We start from the raw sequence: 22,878 nt of genomic DNA, 5'->3' as shown, positions 1-22,878 counted from the left end.
GTGCGTCTCGCATCGTGTAGTATACATGGGGTAACGACAAACGATTAAGCCCTCCCGACCACCTCCCGATCGATCGGATGAAAATCAAACTTGTTTGAAATTCTGGTCGCCCCTCGTGAGGCTCTCGCACAGTTGAAGCAGTTTCACGAGCCGATTTGCCTCATCCTGTCACACTACGCATGCGCGAACATAGATACGGAAGAGAAAATTGACAACAGAAGAAGAAGACAACAGAACAGCATGGCAGCACAACGCGTGAACTGGACGCCGGCAACGGAGGGTCGGCTTGTTGAGCTATGGCAGGCACATCCCTGCTTGTTTGATGTGGCTTCACAGTCCTACCATGACCGCAACAACAGGGATAAGAGTTGGATGGCAATTGCAACCCAATTGCAGCTGCCTGGTAAGTTTTTGTCCGGACTAGCAATTTAGCAATGTGGATAACAACTGTTATCAATAACTGTTGGTGGTGGTGGTGGTGTGTGTGTGTGTGTGTGTGTGTGTGTGTGACTCAATTTCTTTTAAGTTTATGGGACCATCGAAAATGTATAGATGATTAGCAGATAATAATGTTAGCAGTACATGTAGTAAGCATACATCATACAGTATGTTAATGTTAGCCTACTTTTGCAGTGAACGAGGTAAAAACGAGGGTGGCATCACTGCGGACGCAGTTTGGGAAATTGATCAAACCCAAGCCCAGTGGCAGTGGGCAAAAAACACTGACCCCCAAACAGCAGTGGATACTGCAGCATTTGGACTTTTTGAGGGTCCATGTCGCGCACAGATCTACAGAGTCCACTCTGAGAGTAAGTTTTAAATAAAGTAAAGTCTAGTCACTTTATTTATATAGCACTTTCACACAACATAATTGATCCAAATCCAAAAGTGCTTCAAATAAAAAGACTACAAAAAAGTAGGCTAAGAATATGTCTGTGAAGATTCTCATTCATCCAGGTCATGGTATTCAGCTGCAGTTGTTTTAAGGTGCTATATAAATGAAGATGAGTTCAGTTCAGTTAGTTAAGGCAACTGGACTTCTTTTTGGAGTTGAAGACGTTTCACCTTTCATCCAAAAGGCTTCTCCAGATCTGGTTTGGAAATTGGAAACCAGGGGAATAAATCTCTGGATCGTGGGTGGTACTGTGACCTGCAGACCACTCCCCTCATCATGTGACAATCATAATCATTTTCCCATGGCAGTGCTATGTCTAAATTAAGTTACTCCTGCTCACATTGTCTAGGTTTAGTGGTAATACAATGAGAAATTGGTATTTGACCTAAACAACACTGTTAAGATCTTAACTTGTGTGTAATCACTTTCCCTGTCTGCTTTCTGCACTGTTTCCTTCAGCCTGGGTCGGAGTCGGAGGACACAAGTATTACAGAGGAGGGAGAGGAAGACCAAACCACAGTTGACATTGACGCAGATGTCGAAGATGTCACTTCGAACATCAGTAGTCCACTGTCAGAGCCCACGGAAAACCCCAGTCCACCAGTCAAAGTGTCAAGTGGTCAGTCTAGCAAAAGACCTCGAGTCCAGAAATCCAACTCAAAATTTGATGAGCACAACCTTGAAATGGCCAAATTGTCCGTGCTTCAGCAGGTCCAGAAAACCTTATCTGGCTCCGATGCTGATTCAGAGGAACGGTTTGGCCAACAAGTAGCATCAGAGCTAAGAAACCTTACCAATCCCGCTGTACAATTAAGGGTAAGGAGGAACATTATGAACTTAATTTATGATGCTCAGGAGACAGCGATCAGCCAGCAGGGCAGCGTTCCTGGAAATCTGTATGGCAGCCAAGCACAATTTCCAGGTACACAGGTTAGGCCACCTTTATACCCCATGCTGCACCCCTATCAGGTCCAGTCAGCCCCCCAAAGCCACCAGGCCACAACCCAGCCAATGTCATTTTTGTCAATGCTGAACACTAGTCAAGACTAGTCCAACAATAACACCCTTCCTGTGTTCTTTCACTAAATTTACATGTTCTTTATAAGTCACTAATGTGAGTTACCAACTACCTCAATGTTGTTCTTTGTGTTACTGGAAATATTTTTGGATTTATTTATAATTGTTAATGAAGAAAATCATTTTGTTTATTTTCCCCACAGAGGTAGATTTATTTTTGTAATAATGAAGGGATGTGTTTAATGTTTCTGTACATAGTTTTTATACATGTTCAATAAACAAAGAGTAATGTTTCTTCAAATACAGAAGTGAACTGTCATTTTATAATAACACAAAAATAATGACTTGGTAACTTTTCTCAGACAATTTGGTTGTCTCATCTCCTACACCATGCCTTCTTGCCAAGACACACTCCCTGCAGGTGTCTGAAAGTAGCTGCAAAGGAGGTCCCGCTGCATTTTCGCTTCCACTGAAGGGTTTCTTGCTCGTCCCATCGCAACTGACTGAAGACCTCCCTCCCGTCTCCATGCTCCTTCAATGAGCCTGTGGTTGGCATCTTCTGTGTCTACATACCCAGGTGGTACATAGGCATCTGATCTGCGTTGCCGCAGGAAATTGTGAAGACACATGCAGGCAAAGACAATCTTCACAACCTTGTCAGGTTCCAGGCAGATTGTGGTTCTGAAAACTCTGAAGCGGTTTGACAGAATTCCGAATGCATTTTCTACCACACGTCGTGCTCTGGACAGGCGGTAGTTGTAGATGCGTTGGTTGGTGTTGAGGTTTCTGTGGGGGAATGGCTTCATGAGGTCAGGGCGGAGAGGATAAGCCTCATCACCAACCAGCACATATGGCATCACAGCGTCAGTGCCTGGCAGGGTTTCCACAGGGGGGAAGTTCAGGGTGCCTTTATCCATCGCCTCCCTCAGGTCCGAATGCGCAAACACTCCTGCGTCTGACACCCTTCCCTGTGTCCCTGCGGACGCGTAGACGAACTTGTAATTAGCATCCACTACAGCCATGAGAATGATGGAAAATCGTGACTTGTAGTTGTAGAACAGGCTTCCGCTCTTGGCAGGGGGTTGGATGAAAATGTGTTTGCCATCTATAGCCCCCAAGCATTGGGGAAACTGCCACTTATGGTAAAAGTCGCTGGCAATGGCCTTCCATTCGGCATCAGTTGATGGTGTCTGAAGGAAGTACAAAGTAATACATGACATTAATCTGGTGAAATAATGTTTTCAAAAACACTTTGAGTTCTTTTTTTTTTAAATTTCACCTTTCATAAAGACAGTATAAATACACAAAGGACTCAGCTGATTTAGGTGAGAAATCATTGTGCAAGTCAACCTTTCAATAGTCTGACCATGGGTAATGTGATGTTCTGTATGATTTTAGATTATTATTCCCAGTTAAATTTACCTTCAAGTAATCTTCACGCAACACAGAGGTAAGGGCTGTGCATGTTTCCATGACGATCCTGCTCAGTGTGGTGCTTCCAATCCTATACTGGAAACTCAACGAGTTGAAGGTCTCGCCTATCAAAATGGAGAAAATGTCTATAGTGTTGTGTGGATTTAAATGTTAAAGGTGGACAATGAGATCTTGCCTGGTTTTTAGTAAATTTTCATTTTTGTCTAAAATCGTAAGCATCTCCCTATGATCAGCTTGCTGCCTGCTCCCAGAATACATTGTGAAAAAGTCCGGTCTTGGGAGACAACATGGGCAATGAGCAAAGTTGGGGGACAATAAGTAAAGTTAATTTAGTAGTGTGAAATTGAAAGTAACATTTTGTTTGGTGTTTACGTGGAATATCAACAGAAGTGACATCATGCAGGATCTCATAGTCCACCTTTTAATGTAAGGGAAGATGAACATCGACAGATTTTAGTATGGATTGAGAATAGAATCTAGTAGGTGGTAATAGTACCTACATGGATAGAAAGAGGTGTAGTTGGAGGTGCCAGCATAACTGATGTAGAAAGGTGAAAGTTGTATGATGTAGTGTGGTTGTATGCAGTTGCATGTGTGAACTTGATTTTTAATATGACAGATAGATGACCTTGCCTCACTTTCAACCTTTGAGTAATAGGGAGCATATGTCAACACACTTGCCTGTTGCCAAAAATCTAAGGGTAACAGAAAGCCTCTCCTTAGGGCTGATGGCCTTCCTGAGGTGAGTATCCTGCTTCACAATGTGAGGAGTAACCCTCTCCAGAAGAAAATAGAACTCCTCTACAGAAATTCTGAGGAGGTCCCGAAAACCCCTCATATCATCAACCTATAAAACAGAACTCAGGCGCATTATAGATGTTAGATGTCGTTGTTAATTTAAGAGTCTGATCAAAACATTTAAATGTTGTATAATAAGACAAACTGTCAAAGTAAAACTGATGCCTCCATCACATCAATAAGATTGTTTGCATAGTTCCTCCCCCTAGACAGCTGCAGTCATTGGATAGACCATCACATTTCAACTGTATTGTATCTACTGTAGGCTACCCTAGGCTACTACAAACACAGAACAGTAGAAAGTCAGTTAAAGTTGACAGAACTATAACAAGTAGTCTACTTATGGATTTATTGACTGACCACGTTGGTGTACACGAGCTGAAAGGGTCTGATAGGCCTAATGTGCTATTATAACAATTTACTTACCTCCAGCTCTCGTTGAAGAATTGACAGGCCATACTGCCCACGTCTACCAAGCCATTTCCTCGTCCATACACGTCGCCGTCGTCTTTTTTTTTTGCTGTCTGCACACAGAATGGCACAAATTGCCAGAGCAACGCGCTTTTCTTTGGTGAGTAGCATCATCTCAGGAAAGCATCTGTGAGAATCCAAGCATCTCCCACTTCCGGCTTCTTCTTCTTGCAATTCCGGTCAGTCCGACCGAGTCCGACGTGTCGTGTAGTGTGAGCAGCCAGATCGCATCAGACCATCGGATCGTACAGTGTGAGAACGGGAATCGTGAGCTGCGACGTTTTAACCCTTGCGATTCACTCGTACAGTATGAGCAGCAGCTGAATACCGCGATTGAAAAAATCGCACAGTGTCTGCCCAGCTTTAGTGATTTAGGTTGGGGATAGGACAGCCAGGCTAGGTTCAGCCCTATTATTAGGGAAGAACAGGCTACCAGCAACTTGAATTGCCCCCAAAAACAGCACTGTACTATTTAATTACCTCTTTAACAATTGGGCTGTCTTCATTCTTGATTGTTAGCCCCCTCAGGAGGGTCATCTTGGTGGGTAGAACCAGGTGAAGGGTTGGCTTGCTGTCAAAGGAGAGGTGTCTGGTGGCCTCATCAAAAGGCGCGAGAAGTTGAATGAGGTCCTCCAATAAATCGGAGTCAATGTTCTGGAGGTAGCGGAGCTCTCGACGCTCCAGAAGAATGCTGTGCAGCTTCCCCGTCTTCAAAGCGGCGTGAATCGACTGGAGCATCTGAAGTTTCGAGTTCCACCTCGTCTCTATAGCCTGTTTCAAGGTCTGCTCCAGCTTCTTTTGTAATCTGAAGTGCATTTAAAAACAGTGCACAAGAAACACAAGGCTACAGTTATTACAAGATTAACAGAAGTGCCTCTCTATGCCACCTGAATTGAAGATGAATGCAAGGTGTATTGTCCACCTAATTCATACTTTCTTACTGTTCCTTCTTACTATTAGTGTCAGGTTCATGCAAATGTCCCTTGCCCTACTTGTGGCCTGTTTGCATTTGACTGGTGGTCACAATTGTGTTTTGCATATCTTTAAAACAACCATAAGAGGCAAGACAGCAGTGACAAAATGTTATCTAATCTTACCCAGCTTTCTTGAAGTGGCACACAAGGACCTTGCAGTCCTTTATCAGCTTGGTGACTAGGCTGTCTGCTTCCAGGTGGTCAAAGGTGTACTTGAGTGCCAAATTTAAATTGTGGCCAGCACAGGACAGGCGGATGTAATCTCTAAAAGCTGAGACGACGTTTGAACCATTGTCTGTGACAAACACATTACTGATGCTCTGTATGCCAAATTCCTATGATGGGTCAAAGACAGCAGGGGTGGGGGGACAGAGAGACACAAACAAAAACAAAAGATTAGCAAAAACAGTACCCACATGTCAAACACATATTAGACATCACAAAGACTAGAATGCATTTTAATGTATTTTAAAAATAAGTCAGAATACCCATTTCACTTTTAAACCAGATCACTTAATAAAAAATAGCAAAGATAATGCAGTGTCATACCTTCAGTGTGCTTGCTGAATACATGAACAAAAGTAATTGCAAGATAAATACTACATATACTGTACCTGAAGGATTTCTTCAACAGTGTTCTTGATGCGTTCCCCAGATTTCACCCCAACCATTTCCCTTGTTGCCAGGACCCTGTTGGCCATTTCCCAGTTGTGTGTAATATAGTGCACTGTTAAGGTGATGTAGTGGGTATTCGTTCTTTCCTCAGTCCACAGGTCCGTCGTCAGGGCATATTCTCTGCACTGAATTAAAAATGGGTTTCATTAATGATGTGACCCCATAATTTGAAAAATACATGACCTAGTTCACATGAAGATATTTAAAAAGAAAAAAGGTGGTGTTACAAACACCATTAAAAACAAGTGCAGTTGCACTTCCACAGGCCAACAGTGTTGTCATGTTCAGAAATGGCCATACTGCATTATGATTTTAGGTTTGCAGTCTTTTCATGTTCCAATCATTACGTTTCACAGAGCTGCAGTGCAACAGTTCACTTTCGTAAGGGCATACGTTCTACTGCAAGATAGCACATTATATAGCACAAAATTGCGCAGCACGAGTACATACATACCTGTTCGAGTTCCTCCAGAACGGCAGCCTTCACGCGATCATATTCCCCCTCAATGTGTCTCGAAACTGTCCTCGCTGAGGGCAGAAGGTCCTCAGCTTCTACTGAAGAGCCATATGCCGCGCCGATTCTGAGTAGCTCCTGTGCCACAGCCCTAAACCCTCGCCCCTCAACAATGGCAAAAGGGCGCAGGTCCTGACTACACATTCGGGCAATTTTATTAGTTATTCGGGCCTTCACCCCGGCAGGCAGCTTGCGTTTCAAAAATGAGTCGATTTGGCGCTGGTTTTCGTTGTGGCTCTTACATGTGTGCCTTTTAAGCCCACTTGTCCCGGCCTCGGGTACATACTTAATGCATGTCACACAAGTTTTGCACGCAGCATAAACCGTATTACTGCCATCGAGTTCCACTCTATTAAACTTTTGAAGCACATCAGACTTTCCCTGAAGTGGTACGAGTCTAATAGACGGGTCTTTATTTTTTACCTTAACTTGCAACTTTTCCTTCTCGCCGAACGCTTGCGCATCCATTGTCGGTGTTGTTTTCCCGCTTGCGTTTTTTGTGTTTCTTTTCCGGTAGCTGCTGGCACAGAACGGAAGTCTCAAAGCACTATTGGATTTGTAGTTCTATTGACCCATGATTGACTGTTAATTTTCTGCTCGAGGATTGTAAACATGAACGGATGTAATTGTGGTTGTTTTACACGGTAAAAAAAAATATAATAATAATCATCTATTTTTGGCGTTCCCGCTCCTGTGGATTATTATGGATTATTATTCCTGTCCTGTCCCAATCACGAGATGAATACAATTTTGACTCCTGTTTCACGTGAATCCGGCGGGAATCACGTGTCCTGCGGGAATTCCCGACAAATGTCATCCTCTACTGTGGTGGCTGCTGTGGTGGCTGCTGTGGTGGCTGTTGAGGTGGCTGCTGTGGTGGCTGCTGTGGTGGCTGCTGTGGTGGCTGTTGAGGTGGCTGCTGAGGTGGCTGCTGAGGTGGCTGTTGAGGTGGCTGTTGAGGTGGCTGCTGAGGTGGTGCTTGTGGGGGTGGTGTGGTGCACGAGGATGGCTGCTGGCTGCTGGCAGAAATGTCTTCCATGAGGTCGTCCTCTACCTCGGAACTGTCATCACTATATGAGCCGTCATCACTCAAACACTTGAGAACAAAACAAATGTACGGTATGTAGGTTTTAAGCATAGAAGACTAATTCCATTTTCAGAAAACCGAAGTCCAAGGGGCAAATTTGTGGAAAAGTGGGTGAACCATCTTTTTTACACAAAATCTCAAATCTTATTCTGGTGAAGCCATTCTTTTGTTGATGTAGGCATTTGATTAGGCTAATTGTCGTCATGAAAGATGAACTCTCATTTTCAACTTTCTAACTGGAGGCTTTTTCAGCACAATGACCACCAGGCTTCAACAGAATCATACTTACCTCAAGTGAAAGGGAAGGCCGCAGGTATAAAGATGCCCTTTTGAATATTTTCTGTATGACGGTTGCATCCAGCTTTTGGCCCTCAGACAGTGATGGAGGAACAAGCTTGTTGCCACAGGGCATGAGGATCTGTAAGCTAATGCAGATTAAGAGTTTGATGAAGCAACACATACATTACATACAGCACAGTCACATAACCGGCCACAGAGTAAAAAATAATGAACGATAAAGTACACAGGCCGAAGTGATGGGCTGAACTCAATATATATTTTAAAAGAAATGCACTCTTTAAAACACTCTGAGGGAATACCAAAAACAATGCAATGCTACTCCAAGTCAATCACACTTCTGTTACATCAGCCTTTCCAGTTAGGAATCAACAACCATTTTGGCAGGCAATGGATACAAATTAAAGGTAATAAGCTCCCCAAAACAGAATATGCCGTTATTCTGCAGGTGGGGGCCACAGCCCATTTCTCTTTTTTTTAATCATTTCTAGCTTATTTGTATTAGTCACAAGTAGAGACCGACCGATATGGGTTTTTCTAAAGCCGATGCCGATACCGATATTTACCGGTCAGTCAGCTGATGGCCGATGTGTCCTGCCGATTTTTTGGGCCGATTTTTAGGGCCGATATGCTATCGTATTATCCTTAATTGGCATGCTAAAAATCATACTAGTAAGAGGAGGCACGACACTCGTAAACTTCACACGATTTATTGAAAATTGAACATTAAAAAAATCAACATATGAATTAAATATAAAATAAATAAATACCAACTCTGAGTCTTAAATGTTCAATATATAATCAACATAAAAATAAATATGAAATACAAATATATTAGTGCTGCAAACACACTAGTAACAAAGGGCATACTAGCAACATAAAAAATTATGTAAACAAGTTTCAAGTTTCACAGGCATGTTTTATGCTTCTCAATACTGCCAGTTCAAGAAACGGAGGTTGTCATGTAGGAAACACAACTGTTCGGCATGTTCGCCCTTGAGGTTGCTCCTCTTCTTGTCATAAATGTTCCCAATCTCACTAAACACCCTCTCGCTGGGAACTGAGGAAGGGGGTGGACAAAGGAATTTTCTTGCTAGTGGTGCAAGAAGGTGTAGACGGGATGCATTTTGCTTCCACCATTCTAGCGGTTTACCAGTCTGCCTATTTATCACTGGCTCCTGGAGGTAGTGCTGCAGCTGGTCAGATATAAGGTGGTCTTCATCACTCTCCTGAGTAGGAGATCCATGAGGTCCCAAGATGTTGGCATACATTTGGTCAATGACACTGGAGGGACCAGGTACTTCCTCAACTTCCACCCTTCTCTGTTTCGAGTGTAGTCCTTCTTCTGCACTTGTGGCCATCTTCAGCTGTTCAGACACAACAGCATGCTCCTCCTTTATCCACCTTTTTGCTTTATCAAGTGTGCCCTCTGAAAAGACATGGCCCTTATAGCGAGGGTCCAGGAGTGTTGCGAGCACTAGACATTGTGTGTCCTCCATCTTTTGGAATCTTCTCTGTAAGCTTTGCAGCATTGACTCTCGCAGAGTTTTGATCCCAATTGTGTTTGGCCCCTCTGTCTGAAGAATCATCTTCAGCACAGCAATGCTCGGAATGACGCAGGAGATGGAAGCCTCTGACTTGCTCACCTCAAGGGTGACTTCCTCCATAGGCTCCAATGTATCAATTAAATTGGAAGCTATGTCCCATTGATCAGGGGATAGAGTGGCAATTTTTCCATACTCTCGAGCGTAGTTGTTCAGAGCTCTCTTCTGCTCCACCATTCTCTGCATCATATGAAGCGTGGAGTTCCAGCGAGTGGGTTCAGACTGGAGGATGCTGTGCTCTGGTAGGCCAAGTTCTTGTTGAATTTTTTTAAGCTTCTGCTTTGCAAGAACAGAGTGGTTGAAATGTTTGGCGATGTTCTTTAATTTGGCATTAATGTCCAGCACTACTCGCTGACTGTTGATGCCATCATTCACCACAAGCTGTATGGTGTGTGCGCTGCAGCTGAGATCAGGTATTTCCGCCAGTCTGAGACCTTTGACCATGTTTGCCCCACTGTCACGGAGAACAAGTACAACCCTGTCATGGCTGATGTCCCAGTGCTCCAGCAGACTGATGAACATGTCACCAATATACTCCCCTGTGTGGGAGCCTAACATTGTTTTTGCATTTAGGAGGACTTGCTTCCTGTCCCAGTTGTGGTCAATGAAATGGCATGTTAGACTCATGAGAGCCTCAGTGTCCCCAGACCAACAGTCTGTAGTGAAGGACAAAAAAGGGCCAGCCTCCTCTGAAATTAGTGCTTTGACTTTTCTCTCCACTTTTCCAACTATGTCCTCAAGCATGTCGGTGCGGTAGTGCTTCTCCGATTTTAATTTGTACGTGGGCTCCATTGCAGCCACCAGCCTCTGGAATCCAACACATGAAACACAAGCGAATGGCAGATTGTCTGTGGCAATCATTTCTGTTATTAATGTGTCTATTTTCTTTGATCTGGTGTCTGAATTTTGCCATTTCCGATGGGCATCAAACATATCTGTTACGGTTGGCTGATGAGGTTGGGAAGTGGATGTAGACACTGCAGCTGCTGGAGCTTTTTGTTGCTGAGCATCATTGTAAGCCTGGAGATGATGTACTCTCAGGTGATTCCAGAGGTTTGTGGTGTTTTTATGTTTGCTCTTTGCAGATCCCAAGCTCACATGTACCTTACAGAGCTTGCAGATCACCTTACTTGTAGCTGGCTCTGTGTCCGTAAAATGCTGCCATACTGGGTTTTTCTTTTCAGCCATACTGGGATGGTTTTCCTTCTGACATCAGACAACAATTCCTAAACAGAACAAACATTCAAGGTTAGCATTTAAAAGTGCCTTCAATGTTACTATATCACCATATGTTAATGCAGTGGTTCCCAAACTTTTTATGCTGGGACCCCCTTTAAGACCTAAACATATTTTGGAGCCCCCCCTAAACACCGAAACTTTTAGTTTCTTGAAAATGTATTTTGAAATTCACGCAAACAGTACAAATAAACAATAAGGGCATAATCACCATTACAAGACACTTCAAAATAACATTTATTCATGTGTTTTGTGCAACAGCACTGTTTTAACAACTTTGCAACTGCAACTTCTCTTCTTGAGTGACAAAATAACAAAAAAAGTAACTTACATTTACTTTTAAATTGTACAACTTTGAACCTATTTCATCTTTTTAACATCTGCACTGAATTTGAAAAAATACCCCAGATTTGTTTTTTCATAAAATATTGCATACATCTCAGTGACTAGTGTGGGCTTGCTTTGAACTGCAGATCTTTTCAAATCGTGGTGGCAACTGTGAGACCCTCAGTTCATTCTCAATGTCCAGCTTTGACCTGTATTTGGTCTTTATGGAGGCCACTGCAGAAAAGCCCACCTCACAAAGATAAGACGTGGCAAAAGGGAGTAGGCCTAATACTGCCATTGCCTTTCCACCCAATAGTGGGTAGTCCTCCTCCACCCCAATCCAAAATGCAGTCAGTAACTTGGCCTGAAACTGCAGTTTCAGTGTGGAGTCTGATGTGATATCAATGAACTGCTCCTCTTCAGCAGTGCTGAAGTCAGTAGGTGCGGCTGCAGTGAAGGGGTCTAGGATCCAGTCATATTGTGCTGAATCCTTCACTGAAAAATACCTCTGAAAATGTTGTTGTAGGGCAGAGATGTGTGCTCTCATACAAGGCACGATTGTGTTCTGAATGTTGTTGGATTCAAGAAAAGCATGAAGGTTCTGAAATGAGTCTATGTTTCCCTCCCCAATTTTCCGCTCCCACATTTCCAATTTCCTTGAAAATGATTTTATTTTATCTGCAAGATGCGGAAGGTGGGTGTTGGTTCCTTGCATCTGCAGATTTAATTTCTGGAACATGTCACTGAGGTAGGCAACTTTCGTAAGAACATTTTCATCACTGTAATTAACCGCGAGGTCATGACCCTCCTCCTCCAAAAAAATCCGAATTTCCTCCCGCAGCTCAAATACCCTGGACAGAACCTTCCCACGTGACAACCATCGCGCTTCGCTGTGAAACAAAACAGCTGTGTGATTGGATCCCATTTCCTCGCATAGAGCAGAGAAAAGTCGGGCCTTAACAGGGCGCGTTTTGATGTCGTTCACTGTGGCAATGACGTCCGTCATCACCTAGTTCAATTCGGGACTCAGCTGTTTAGAAGCCAACGCTTCTCAATGGATCATACAGTGAGTCCAATGAACGTTGGGCGACACACGCTTTATGAGCGCTTGGAGCCCGTTGTGCTTCCCAGCCATTGCCTGAGCCCCATCTGTACACACCCCAACACAACCCTCCCACTTCAGATTGGCCTCTTGCAAGTAAGTGTCAATTACTTTGAAAAGTTCATCAGCAGTGGCTCGCGTTTTAAGTTTTTTGCAGAACAACAGCTCCTCTTTCATGTCCCCTGCAGCAATGAATCGGACGTATGTGATTAATAAACAGTCCTTGTTGCTGTCGGTGGCTTCATCCACCTGCAGAGCAAACCGGGTGCTTGCACGCACCATATCGTTGACCTGCTCCGCTATGTCACTTGACATATCAAGTATGTGTCTCCCAACAGTGTTGTTAGAGAGAGGAATCACTTTTAACTTGTTTGCTGTTGCCTCGTCAATCATAGTGGCAACCATATCGATAGCACAGGGCAGTATCAGTTCCTCAGCTATTGAGTGTGGTTTTTTGCACTGTGCGACACGGTAGGCCACTTTATAGGAGGCAAGCTGAGCATTGGCAGGGACAGACGCAGATTTTACGAAACTAGTCTGTTGGATACGACAGTTATTTAATTTTCTCTGAAAGAAATCAGCCGGCTTGTCTTTATGCTCAGGGTGTGTGGTCTCCAGGTGACGTTTAAGCTTGCTGGGTTTTAGACTGTCAGCGGCTAGCACTCTTAAACATAGAACACACTGCGGTCTTTCCTCACCACCTACCAGCATACTAGTGAAGCCCAGCCCGATGTACACCTCGTCATATCTCCTCGTCTTTTTCTGAGTCGGAGTGCTTGATGGCTCGTACTGTAAAGTAGGCTTACGCTTGATTGGACCCGCTGTTAAAAACTTTTCCATTTTAAAATGTTCAGTTCTCAGACTCACGCATGGCTACTGTTATCAAAAAGTTTTTGGGAAACGCACCCCAGGGTGAGTGGTCCGTTAGTTAAGGTGGTATAGGTTCATGGTGGCATGTAGACTAAACAACTGTATTACGTGCCACCTTAACAACAGACGCGGTTCTGCAGTTCACGCAAACCGTACCCCTCCCCCGCGACCCCCCTGCAATACCTCCGCGACCCCCTAGGGGGGCGCGACCCACACTTTGGGAACCACTGTGTTAATGAAAAATAAAATAATTTTATTTAGATTTTATTATCCATAACACATTTATTTTATTCATTATAAATAACATATGTTCTATATATATATACACTATATATTCATGTATATAGTAGAAATATTATGTAGGCTATTATATAAAAATGACTGTAGGGGCCTACTCATCGATTCATAACAACAAGAATTAACAAATGTATGACTTCTTGCAGTCTGTTAGTCTATTAATTATTCATTTTAATATGTTTAACAGAGTGCAAGAAGACTTCCATGATGTGACAACTTCAGATAGTTACTTCAAAACGGCAAAATACGTGTTCAGGTTATACAGTTTCACTGTGGAACTTCCATGCCTTAAACTTTCTTATGTTTCCGTTTCAACAATATAAAACTCCGTCTCCCAGCATGCTGCGCAGGAAACCGGAAATAAGAACTAGAGAACATCTGTTTGATCCTTTTCAAATTCACAATCAAATCAAACATGTAATACATCGTGAAAACAAATTGACATGGGATGACAATGTTTTAAAACGTTCACTTGCTATTTGTGCGTCCTCTTTTTGTTAACATTTCACTTAGATTGTCCGTTACTTAAGTTTAGATCGTAACATAGCAGTCACCAGCGTTGAGGGGGCTTAATTGCGCTCAACGCTGGTGACTGCTATGTTACGATCTAAACTTAAGTAAAGTACAATCTAAGTGAAATGTTAACAAAAAGAGGACGCACAAATAGCAAGTGAACGTTTTAAAACATTGTCACTTTCCTTTCTTCTTCAACTCCGATGCAGTTGAAAACGAATGGACATGGGATGACAATGTTATAAAATGTTCACGTTAGATTTGTGTCCTCTTTTTGTTACATTTTCACTTAGATTGTCCATTACTATATTTTACTTTTTTCCTTTCTGTAAATGAAGCAACATCACAGATTACAACTAATCATGAGAGAAAATATGCGACTTTTGGACATTGGAATGTAAAAATTGATGCCTTACCTGTAGACCGTCTTGCTCACTCTTGAAACGTCGTGTCCCGGTGTGCGTTCCAAGTTGCTGCCCGCAGATGTGCCTGACTTAAAATCGTCCCGGAAAATCGGCCGATGCCGATTGATTAAAAAATAGCAAAAATCGGCCGATTAAATCGGCTTGCCGATCGATCGGTCGGTCTCTAGTCACAAGTGCATTTTGTCAGTGTCCCATCCCTGGAGGTACCACGAGGCGGTGTCAATCAACCAGACAGAATGAAAAAAGAGAATTGGTCTGTGGACACCACCTGCAGAATAAGTCTACTTTGGGCACATTTTGGTTATTATCGCTAATTTCTACCCATGCCTTGTTAAATTGGCACAGCAGTTGTCGAAATGGATTCATGATGAGTGTTGCTTCCTAACTAGACAGGCTGGTATCACAGAAGTATGGTTGACTTGAAGTTGCATTGCTTTGTTTTGGTGTTCCCTTTATTATTTGTTGGGAGCAGTGTATTGGTGGTATGTGGGCCAACTCTAATACACATTCGGGTTTGACATCCCTGGCTTAACTTCTCTCAACACAACAAAATGGACTGTTTTCCACTTCAGTACTTACCTGACATTATTAGGAAGGCACACCTTAGCTGCAAATGCCTGCCTAAGCCTGGCCATCACCTCTGTGCTGTCCCATGCCTTTTCAAATTCAAAGGCATTCAGTATGTAGCCTCTCTGGTGCAGCACTGATTTCTTTGCTTGTTTTACGACACTGCTGTCATCAGCTGAAGGCAGCAGGATAACATCTTTATGAAAAGCCCGGTGTATTCCCGGCTTTGTTCTGTAAAAAAAAAAGGATATAGAACATCAACATACTTAGGACAACATGACAAAAACAATCAAAATCAAAGACTCCCCAAACCACTACATGAATGCACTATGACATAGTGACAGAGACATTTGCGATATTACCCTTGAGATCAAATTGATCAAAAAAGATCAATATTATCAGCAACAATCATTGTGAATTTCCATACTATGCAATGGGTGGTAATGAAAGGTACTAACAAAAAACACCCCCCAAAATAGTTATTCTGTAGGTGGTGTATAAAGACCATTTCTCTCTTGTCAGGCTAACCAGCTGAATTGTTGGTCACATGTGCTGGGCATTTTCAGTCTCAAACCCCTGCAGGTATGAGGTGGTGCCTATCACCTGCTGACGTAGCTTAGCTAGGGGTAATCATCCAGAACAAATCAGAAAGAAAGCATGAAAAAGGAGTGCTGCTTCTTGTGCACTGTGGAAGCCCATTCCCGCCACATAAAAAAAGATAAATCCGGACCATATCTCGCAATTCTGAGATACTATCTCAGAATTGCGAGGTGCTTTCATACATATAGTTCGATTGCTTTGGTCCGCACCAGGCCAAAAAATGATACAATGTAGCAAACAAACGTTGGTTCGGTTTCACATATTCATATTTCTAAACGAACCAAAATAGACCAAGCGAACCAAAATAGACCGCGAAGACTGCCCAAGTTTTGCGCCAGTCACGGGCCACTTACAAGAACTTGGGGAAATGAAAAAAAGACAGATCTTCGTTAATTATGAGTGATTGTTGTGCTAGCTAGCGAGCTAACGGCCATTCTACGATAAACTTCAGCGTATGGCATCTGCATCAGTGGTTGCATAGATGGCTTTTCGCGGAAGAGAATCTGGCTTGAAGCCTACAAAACTAAAAGTGATCCACGCATTATTGAATGGAGGAATGTGCACGAAAATGCTTCTCAACTGTGGCATGCATGCAGCGACACTGAAACAAATGTGCCTACTGCCGCCTGTTGTGTTCTCACGTAGCCTAGCCTACTACCATATCTCTTGCAAGATAGTAGATAGTATCTCGCAATTCTGACTTACTATCTCGGAATTCTGACTTAGTATCTCGCAATTCAGAGATAGTATCTCAGAATTGCGAGATATGGTCCGGATTTTTCTTTGTGGCGGGAATGGGTTTCCATAGTGCTGCTTCTTGTGCACTGTGAAATATTTTTAGTTGTTTATTTCCAGAATTCATACTGCCCATTCACAAATGGCACCTTTTTTCATGAATAGGCTACTTACCACCACCATCAAATACTAAGTATTCATTAGTCCAGAAATAGACATTTTTAGCTGCAAAACGTACTGTACTTTGGGAGGAAGGTTTACTAACGTTCCACGCCACACTCTGCTAGTTGGCCTCCGTTACACATGAGCTGGTGCTAAGCTGGACTATTTCTGATTTGGCACTGAGTGAACGCAAAATGGTAGTGCTAGAATGATAATAGGCCTACACGACACTACGGTGCATCCCGAACAGGACAAGGCATAAAATAAAGGAGAAAAGGCTGGTTCAGCATGGACAGCATACACCTGCTCGCTAGGCTAGTGCTTCCCAGCTTCATCTCCGTTATATGTATAATGGTTTAATGATGCAAAATCTGTTTCAGCATGCTGAAGTGTCTGTTAGGCCATATCAATGACAAAAACGGTCTTACCTTTTCACCGACTTTCCTCTGGAATTCCAGGTGCTGAACCGCCTGGCCTCAAATCTAGGGGTTTCCAGTGTCGATGTTGATGGCGTTGATGGCATTGATGGCAAGGGATTGCTAGTTCTAACTGTACGTGGTCTGAAAGCATTTCTAATCTCCGCATTCACGTTTTCCAAATTTTGCCCATTTGCCTGCGTAGCGTTGGTATTGTTGATGGCAGTTGAAATTGTACTTATTACATTAGAAGAACCTAAGAGACCTCTTAATACGCCGATTGCTTCGCCGATTGCTTCTTCGGTCCTTCTGTCGGCCATGCTTGCAATAAATAAAAACGCGCCAGTTTGCAAACTCATGTGTGTCTATGGCAGTTTAGAACAAACAGGAAACGGTTTATTCAAATATTCAAAAACACCAAGCTTAACCATTTAATGCATAACATGGGTCACAAGTGACCCGGCCGAGTTTATTTTTTTAATATCTGTGCCATAACTTGTCTTCATGACCTAGCACTCCATGAATTCCTCGATTAACTTGTTTTAGTTCATTATAAGACTTCATTTTATTTTTTTCTCTAAACCTTTTTAAATAAAAATGCTTAAAAAAATAAAAAACAAACGATGTACTCGCGATTGCCAATAACGAATAAGGCCTGCAGACTGATCAAAATATAAAAAAGTTGCACCTTCATATTGAAACACAAAAAAGATATGCAATGAAATAACGCTGAAATGTCATGTTCTTCTCATAGGCTACTAGTCTAATGGTCTTCCGGACGCACTGAAATGCCTTCCGGTTACACTGAAAAATGCTCTCGCGCCCTCCCCCCCTCTCTCACACACAAACCCCCCCTCCCTCTCTCTCTCTCTCTCTCTCTCTCTCTCTCTCTCTCTCTCTCTCTCTCTCTCTCTCTCTCTCTCTCTCTTGTGCTTTTATTGTGCAATTCTACAGTGTGGAGGCAAGTATTCCAGTGTGTTTTGACACCCATTAATATATATGAAAGTTTTTTCCAGTGTGCAGAGACATATTTTTCCAGTGTGCAGAGACAGTTTCAGTGGGAAGGGGAGAGAATTCCAGTGTGTTATGGCCTAAACGGCCCCTCATAGGGCAGAGCAGATCTTTACACCGCTCAGAGGTGCTGGCGAGGCACCGAGTGAGGGACTGATGATGGCAATGATTATGAGGGGACTTCCAGAAAATTACAAGCCGTTTACGCTGATGGTAACCCATGGTTCAGCGGAGATGAAACTGGCGGAGTTCAAGGCTAAGCTGCGAAACTTCGAGGCGTCGGAGGATGCAGAGCCAGTAGCCGAGATGGCGGGAGAAAGGGTGCTGAAAGCCCGCGCAGCACTGAAGAAAAGGAGCGGCGGATCTTCGACAAACATGGCGTGTTGGCGGTGCGGAGAAAAGGGACATCGAAAAGATGAATGCACGAGGAAAGTTTGGTGCGGTTCCTGCAAAAGCATAAGCCACAGCGACAAAGCCTGCAGGAAGAAAGAGCGTGCACAAAGCTCTAGGTGCGCTCACGCTGAAGATGGCAGCGGCGGCGGTCGTGCAGCGAGTGGTGGAGGACAGATCGGCGCGCGGGGACCCGCGGGAGACGACGTCACATTCCGGACAGAGACCGAGGACACCTGCAAGCCAGCGCAGCAGCGGCAGATCGAGGGAAAAGGGTTGATCGTCGACACAGGCGCGACATCCCACATGCTGAACGACAGAAGCCGGTTCAAGACCTTCGACAGCACATTCAAACCAGAGGGCCACAGCATGGAGCTGGCCGACGGGAGGCGGACGTTCGGGTTGGCGGAAGGCAGAGGGAACGCGCAGGTGTGTCTCATCGACAGCGAAGGACGCAGATGTACAGTGACTCTTAAGAACGCCCTGTACATCCCTTCATTCCCACAAGAACTCTTCTCCGTGAAATGTGCCACTGCACATGGTGCCAAGGTACTCTTCGAGGAAGGTAACAATGTTGTTGTGGCGTCTAACGGCGCAAGGTTTAACATTCAAGTGTGTAACAGAATGTATTACTTGCAAACAGAGTGTGATGAAGATGATGTGTGCAATGTTAGCCATGATATCCAAACCTGGCACGAAATTATGGGGCATTGTAACTATGATGACATACTGAAACTGCAGGATGTAACCGTAGGCATGCACATTAAAGGTGCAAAGCGTAAGCCTGACAAAGAATGTCATGTGTGCATAGAGGGGAAGTTTACTCAGACGAGAAACAGAAATGCAACTGACAAGGTGCAAACACCACTTGAGTTGGTAAACACTGATCTAGCTGGTCCAGTGACAAATGGTTCAATTGATGGTTACAGGTATATGCAATCTTTTACAGATGTGTGCACAGGAGTAGTTTTCACTTACTTTCTGAAAGCGAAGAATGATGCCGTACAGGCTACTGAAAAGTTTCTGGCTGATGTAGCGCCTTATGGCAGTGTGAAGTGCATCCGGTCAGACAACGGGACCGAGTTTACTAGCAGAGAGTTTAAGTCACTACTAAGTACACTCAAAGAAATAACTTGTAGAATTTACTTAATAAAATCCTTGTAAGTATTTGCACTCAAACTTTCTAAGTAAATTTTAGTATAACTTACTTACCAGTATCAAGTACAATGTACTTACTACTAACCTTAACATTTGTGAAGATATTAAGTAAATGTTATTTAATTATTTTCATACAAGGACCATCAGTTATCAAAATATTAAGTAAATCTTACATGTCTGTAATATTTACTGTTATGAAGTGAATAAGTAGATTTTACTAATTTTTTCTGTTTGATAATTACGTAGTTGTATTAAGTTGTTTTACTCACTCTACTTATGCAATGTTACTTATTTTCTTTTGATAAATCTTAACCTTATGCGGTTAATATACTTCTACCACATACCACACAATTAAAATGTAATGCAATTAACTGTTTATTTAGTCAGAACAGCCATGCTCACTGATGGAGATACTCCATCATTCACACATTATATTATCTTAACGTTGGGGCGGGGGGCAACAAAAAATGTCGGAGGTCCGTTGAATGCTCATTCACATGACTGCTTTTTTTTTTTTAAATAACTAAAATATCACTGGTGGTGACCATACATACTGCCTGTCAAAATGTTTAACCCATATTTTAAGGGCATCAAATAGAAATGAGAATATCACAAGGAAGAAAAAAAACACAACAGGAGGTGAAGTTTTACAGCGACAGAGCTAACACCACCAAAATTCTAAAAGGAAAATATGTTTTACCATTAGTAAAATTAACAATCAATGCCACTCCAACCCAATGTTTTTGTCTCCAAGTATTACAATATATCAAAGATAAAACACTCCATTTGTCGGCAAATATTACAAAGATGTGGTTGTGTCAATATTATCTTGCTCTCAAAGACAAACACACATACAACACAACACACAACACAACTTAACGGGAAGCCAAAAGCATTTGACAACTTCCAACAACTGGTTGAGATGGTGATCAGGTGGAAGCATTTAAGCCAGCAATTTGGACTTTAAAGCTTGTATTTTTGGGGACAGCTTAATGCCATCCAAATCCAAGAAAAGTTTTTGGAAAACTTCAAAAGTGTATCGAAGAGCTGGTGGATATGCAAGGTTGAGGGCATAAATGAGTCCCATAAGCAATGCGCATGCTTTAGCGGTGCATCCACATCCTTCGATCATCTCCTTTCCTTCAACAATGATGGACACAGCTGGATCCTCTGCACCATGAACCACCAGGATTTTGAGGACATGTTGCATGGCATCACTGCGGCAGTCCTCCTGCATACAATTTACAAGAAAAAAAGACAGTTCTATTGAGCGACAAATCAGAATTTCTTCATTCATAATGACGTCATTTCCAGAAAGTAAATCATTAAGCTGATTCTGAGCTGTAATCATACTTTACCTGGCAATCTTCAAAAAGGTCCTCCCCTTTCTCACCCAGGTACACAATGAGGCTGCGGATAACAGTGTCACGTTTCTCCTCAATGCTTTGGTTCTGTTAACAGTTTAATATAGTGTCAATATTGAAGCCTTATTCATAAACAATGAACTGTCTCAGGAAAACACAAGAGCATACTGTACATGCGGAGGAGTCATGTGAGCCAGTGTTGAAGCTACTGAGTGTGAGAATTTGTGCTGTATATGCTTAGGAATGTGTGTGTGAGAAGAGAGTCAGAAAACTGAAGGTCCATCTTCCTACAAAAAGTGAGCAAGCACACCTGACTTAGTCTGTACAAAAACGGTCTCAGCGTGGTCCCCAAAACACCTCCCTTTGCCTTCATCAGGGTAATAAGTTTCGGTGTGTAGTTGTCAAGTTTGTACATGAAGCTCTGCTCCAGGGACATTGTAGATATCCTCCTGAATTCTTCCTTGATCTGCAATGACATAAATGACAAATACAATAATCAGGAAAGGAGATCAATAATCTGGTGCTAAATGAAAGTTCAAATTATGAGAGAATTTAAACCTTCCAGATATTCATGGTGATATTTATTATAGAAACATTGTTAGTGCCCAAACATTGTTAGTTACAGTTCATACTTGTAAGAGTATAGATTCACCTACCCCATCTTCACAAAACAATGCAGGCCATCTCTCTCTGAAGATCTCAGCAGTTGGACTTTCACTCACAATCTCAAGCCTTCGAATCGAGAATGTTTTGGCCATTTTGTCTTGAATCACCTTGTTGTTGTTACTCTTCTTTACCTCATTAAGAAGTTCCTGTCTTTCCATCTCCAGACTGTTGCTTGTTTCTCCACTTGGATGTGGAGGAAGGTAGTTCACCTCTGCTTCTGGTTATGAACCGAAGCTCGTCTACAATCTCATCTATACACCTAATAGAGACGTTGAAGATGCAGTCTAATTTAAGTAATAGGGACCCAAGCTCATCAACAATGACTTGAACAAAATCTTCACCCTCACTGACAAGTGTTTCATCAGAAGTAACTTCACTTTCATCTACCAGCCAACTACCATCCTCTGTTCCCTGACATGAATATGTCTGAAATATAGCATGTTTAAAATCGTCAAGGCTGTGAGGATTGTGCTTCCTACTTTTGTGTGAGGCAAAAGTAGAATAAATATTAGTAGTGTAATCACAATCCTTAAAAACACAATGAACAGTTTCGTGCTTTTTTAGATGAACTGCAATGTGTTCAAAATATTGCCTCTCGGTGTGAACACTATATGAATTGCATACAAGACATGAAAATGAATTAATTTGCCCTAACTGTTCTGCTTTCCTATGATCTCTAGACAAATGGGTATGAAGGGCCCCCCAACTTTTAAATGAACAAGGACAATCTGAGAACAAGCAGGGTATTGTCCGACCTTGACCAGTGTGGCAATGTTTTAATCTATAGTGCTTTATGAGATCTAAACGTTTTGAGGCACTGAAATCACATTTTTTGCATGACCATCTCATAGCATAACATTCCTACTGTTTCTCCCTGATGATGCCAGCATGGAAACCCTTTAATCTGTCCTCAATCTGTCCACTGCCCTCATCCTACCTGCAAGGTCACCCTGTAAATCACAATTTAAAATATTAAGAGTGAATAATGGCTAATACTAACCGCAGCAATATTATATCATGCATAGATTTGTACTTGCCTGAATGAGACTCACACTCCCTGAACTCACACTCCAAATCCTCCAACAAGTGACACCTCAACTCACTTCTTTCTGTTGAGAGAAATATATTAATAGCACAAAATACAGATTAACTTCATAAATACAATGTTTTAAGTCTAAACTAAAGCAATGATGCGTTCTGAGTTTTTTCACAGCATAAACATACATATATTTATTTTTGTTTAAATACATTAAATAGGTCTATGTAAAGAGCC

General features: G+C 42.6%; 2 protein-coding genes across 2 annotated transcripts; both read right to left on the bottom strand.

Moving 5' to 3' along the window:
* Positions 1 to 2,150: 2,150 nt before the first annotated feature.
* On the bottom strand, positions 2,151 to 4,966 carry LOC134882016 (uncharacterized). Its single transcript, XM_063909659.1, has 4 exons — positions 4,571 to 4,966; positions 4,028 to 4,193; positions 3,335 to 3,450; positions 2,151 to 3,102 (listed from the first exon to the last, which is right to left on the bottom strand). Exons 1-4 carry the CDS (start codon positions 4,727 to 4,729, stop codon positions 2,296 to 2,298), a joined length of 1,248 nt encoding a protein of 415 aa, XP_063765729.1. The 5' UTR covers positions 4,730 to 4,966; the 3' UTR covers positions 2,151 to 2,295.
* Positions 4,967 to 9,091: 4,125 nt separating this feature from the next.
* LOC134881660 (zinc finger BED domain-containing protein 4-like) lies at positions 9,092 to 13,271 on the bottom strand. Its single transcript, XM_063909170.1, has 2 exons — positions 13,137 to 13,271; positions 9,092 to 10,573 (listed from the first exon to the last, which is right to left on the bottom strand). The coding sequence occupies exons 1-2, from the start codon at positions 13,269 to 13,271 to the stop codon at positions 9,092 to 9,094; spliced, it is 1,617 nt and encodes a 538-aa protein (XP_063765240.1).
* Between the last annotated feature and the right edge of the window lie 9,607 nt (positions 13,272 to 22,878).

Source organism: Eleginops maclovinus, chromosome 19, assembly GCF_036324505.1.
Source record: "Eleginops maclovinus isolate JMC-PN-2008 ecotype Puerto Natales chromosome 19, JC_Emac_rtc_rv5, whole genome shotgun sequence".
Classification (NCBI taxonomy): Eukaryota; Metazoa; Chordata; class Actinopteri; order Perciformes; family Eleginopidae; genus Eleginops; species Eleginops maclovinus.
Note: the sequence above shows the minus strand (reverse complement) of the source record. Positions and strands in the feature narration are given on the sequence as shown.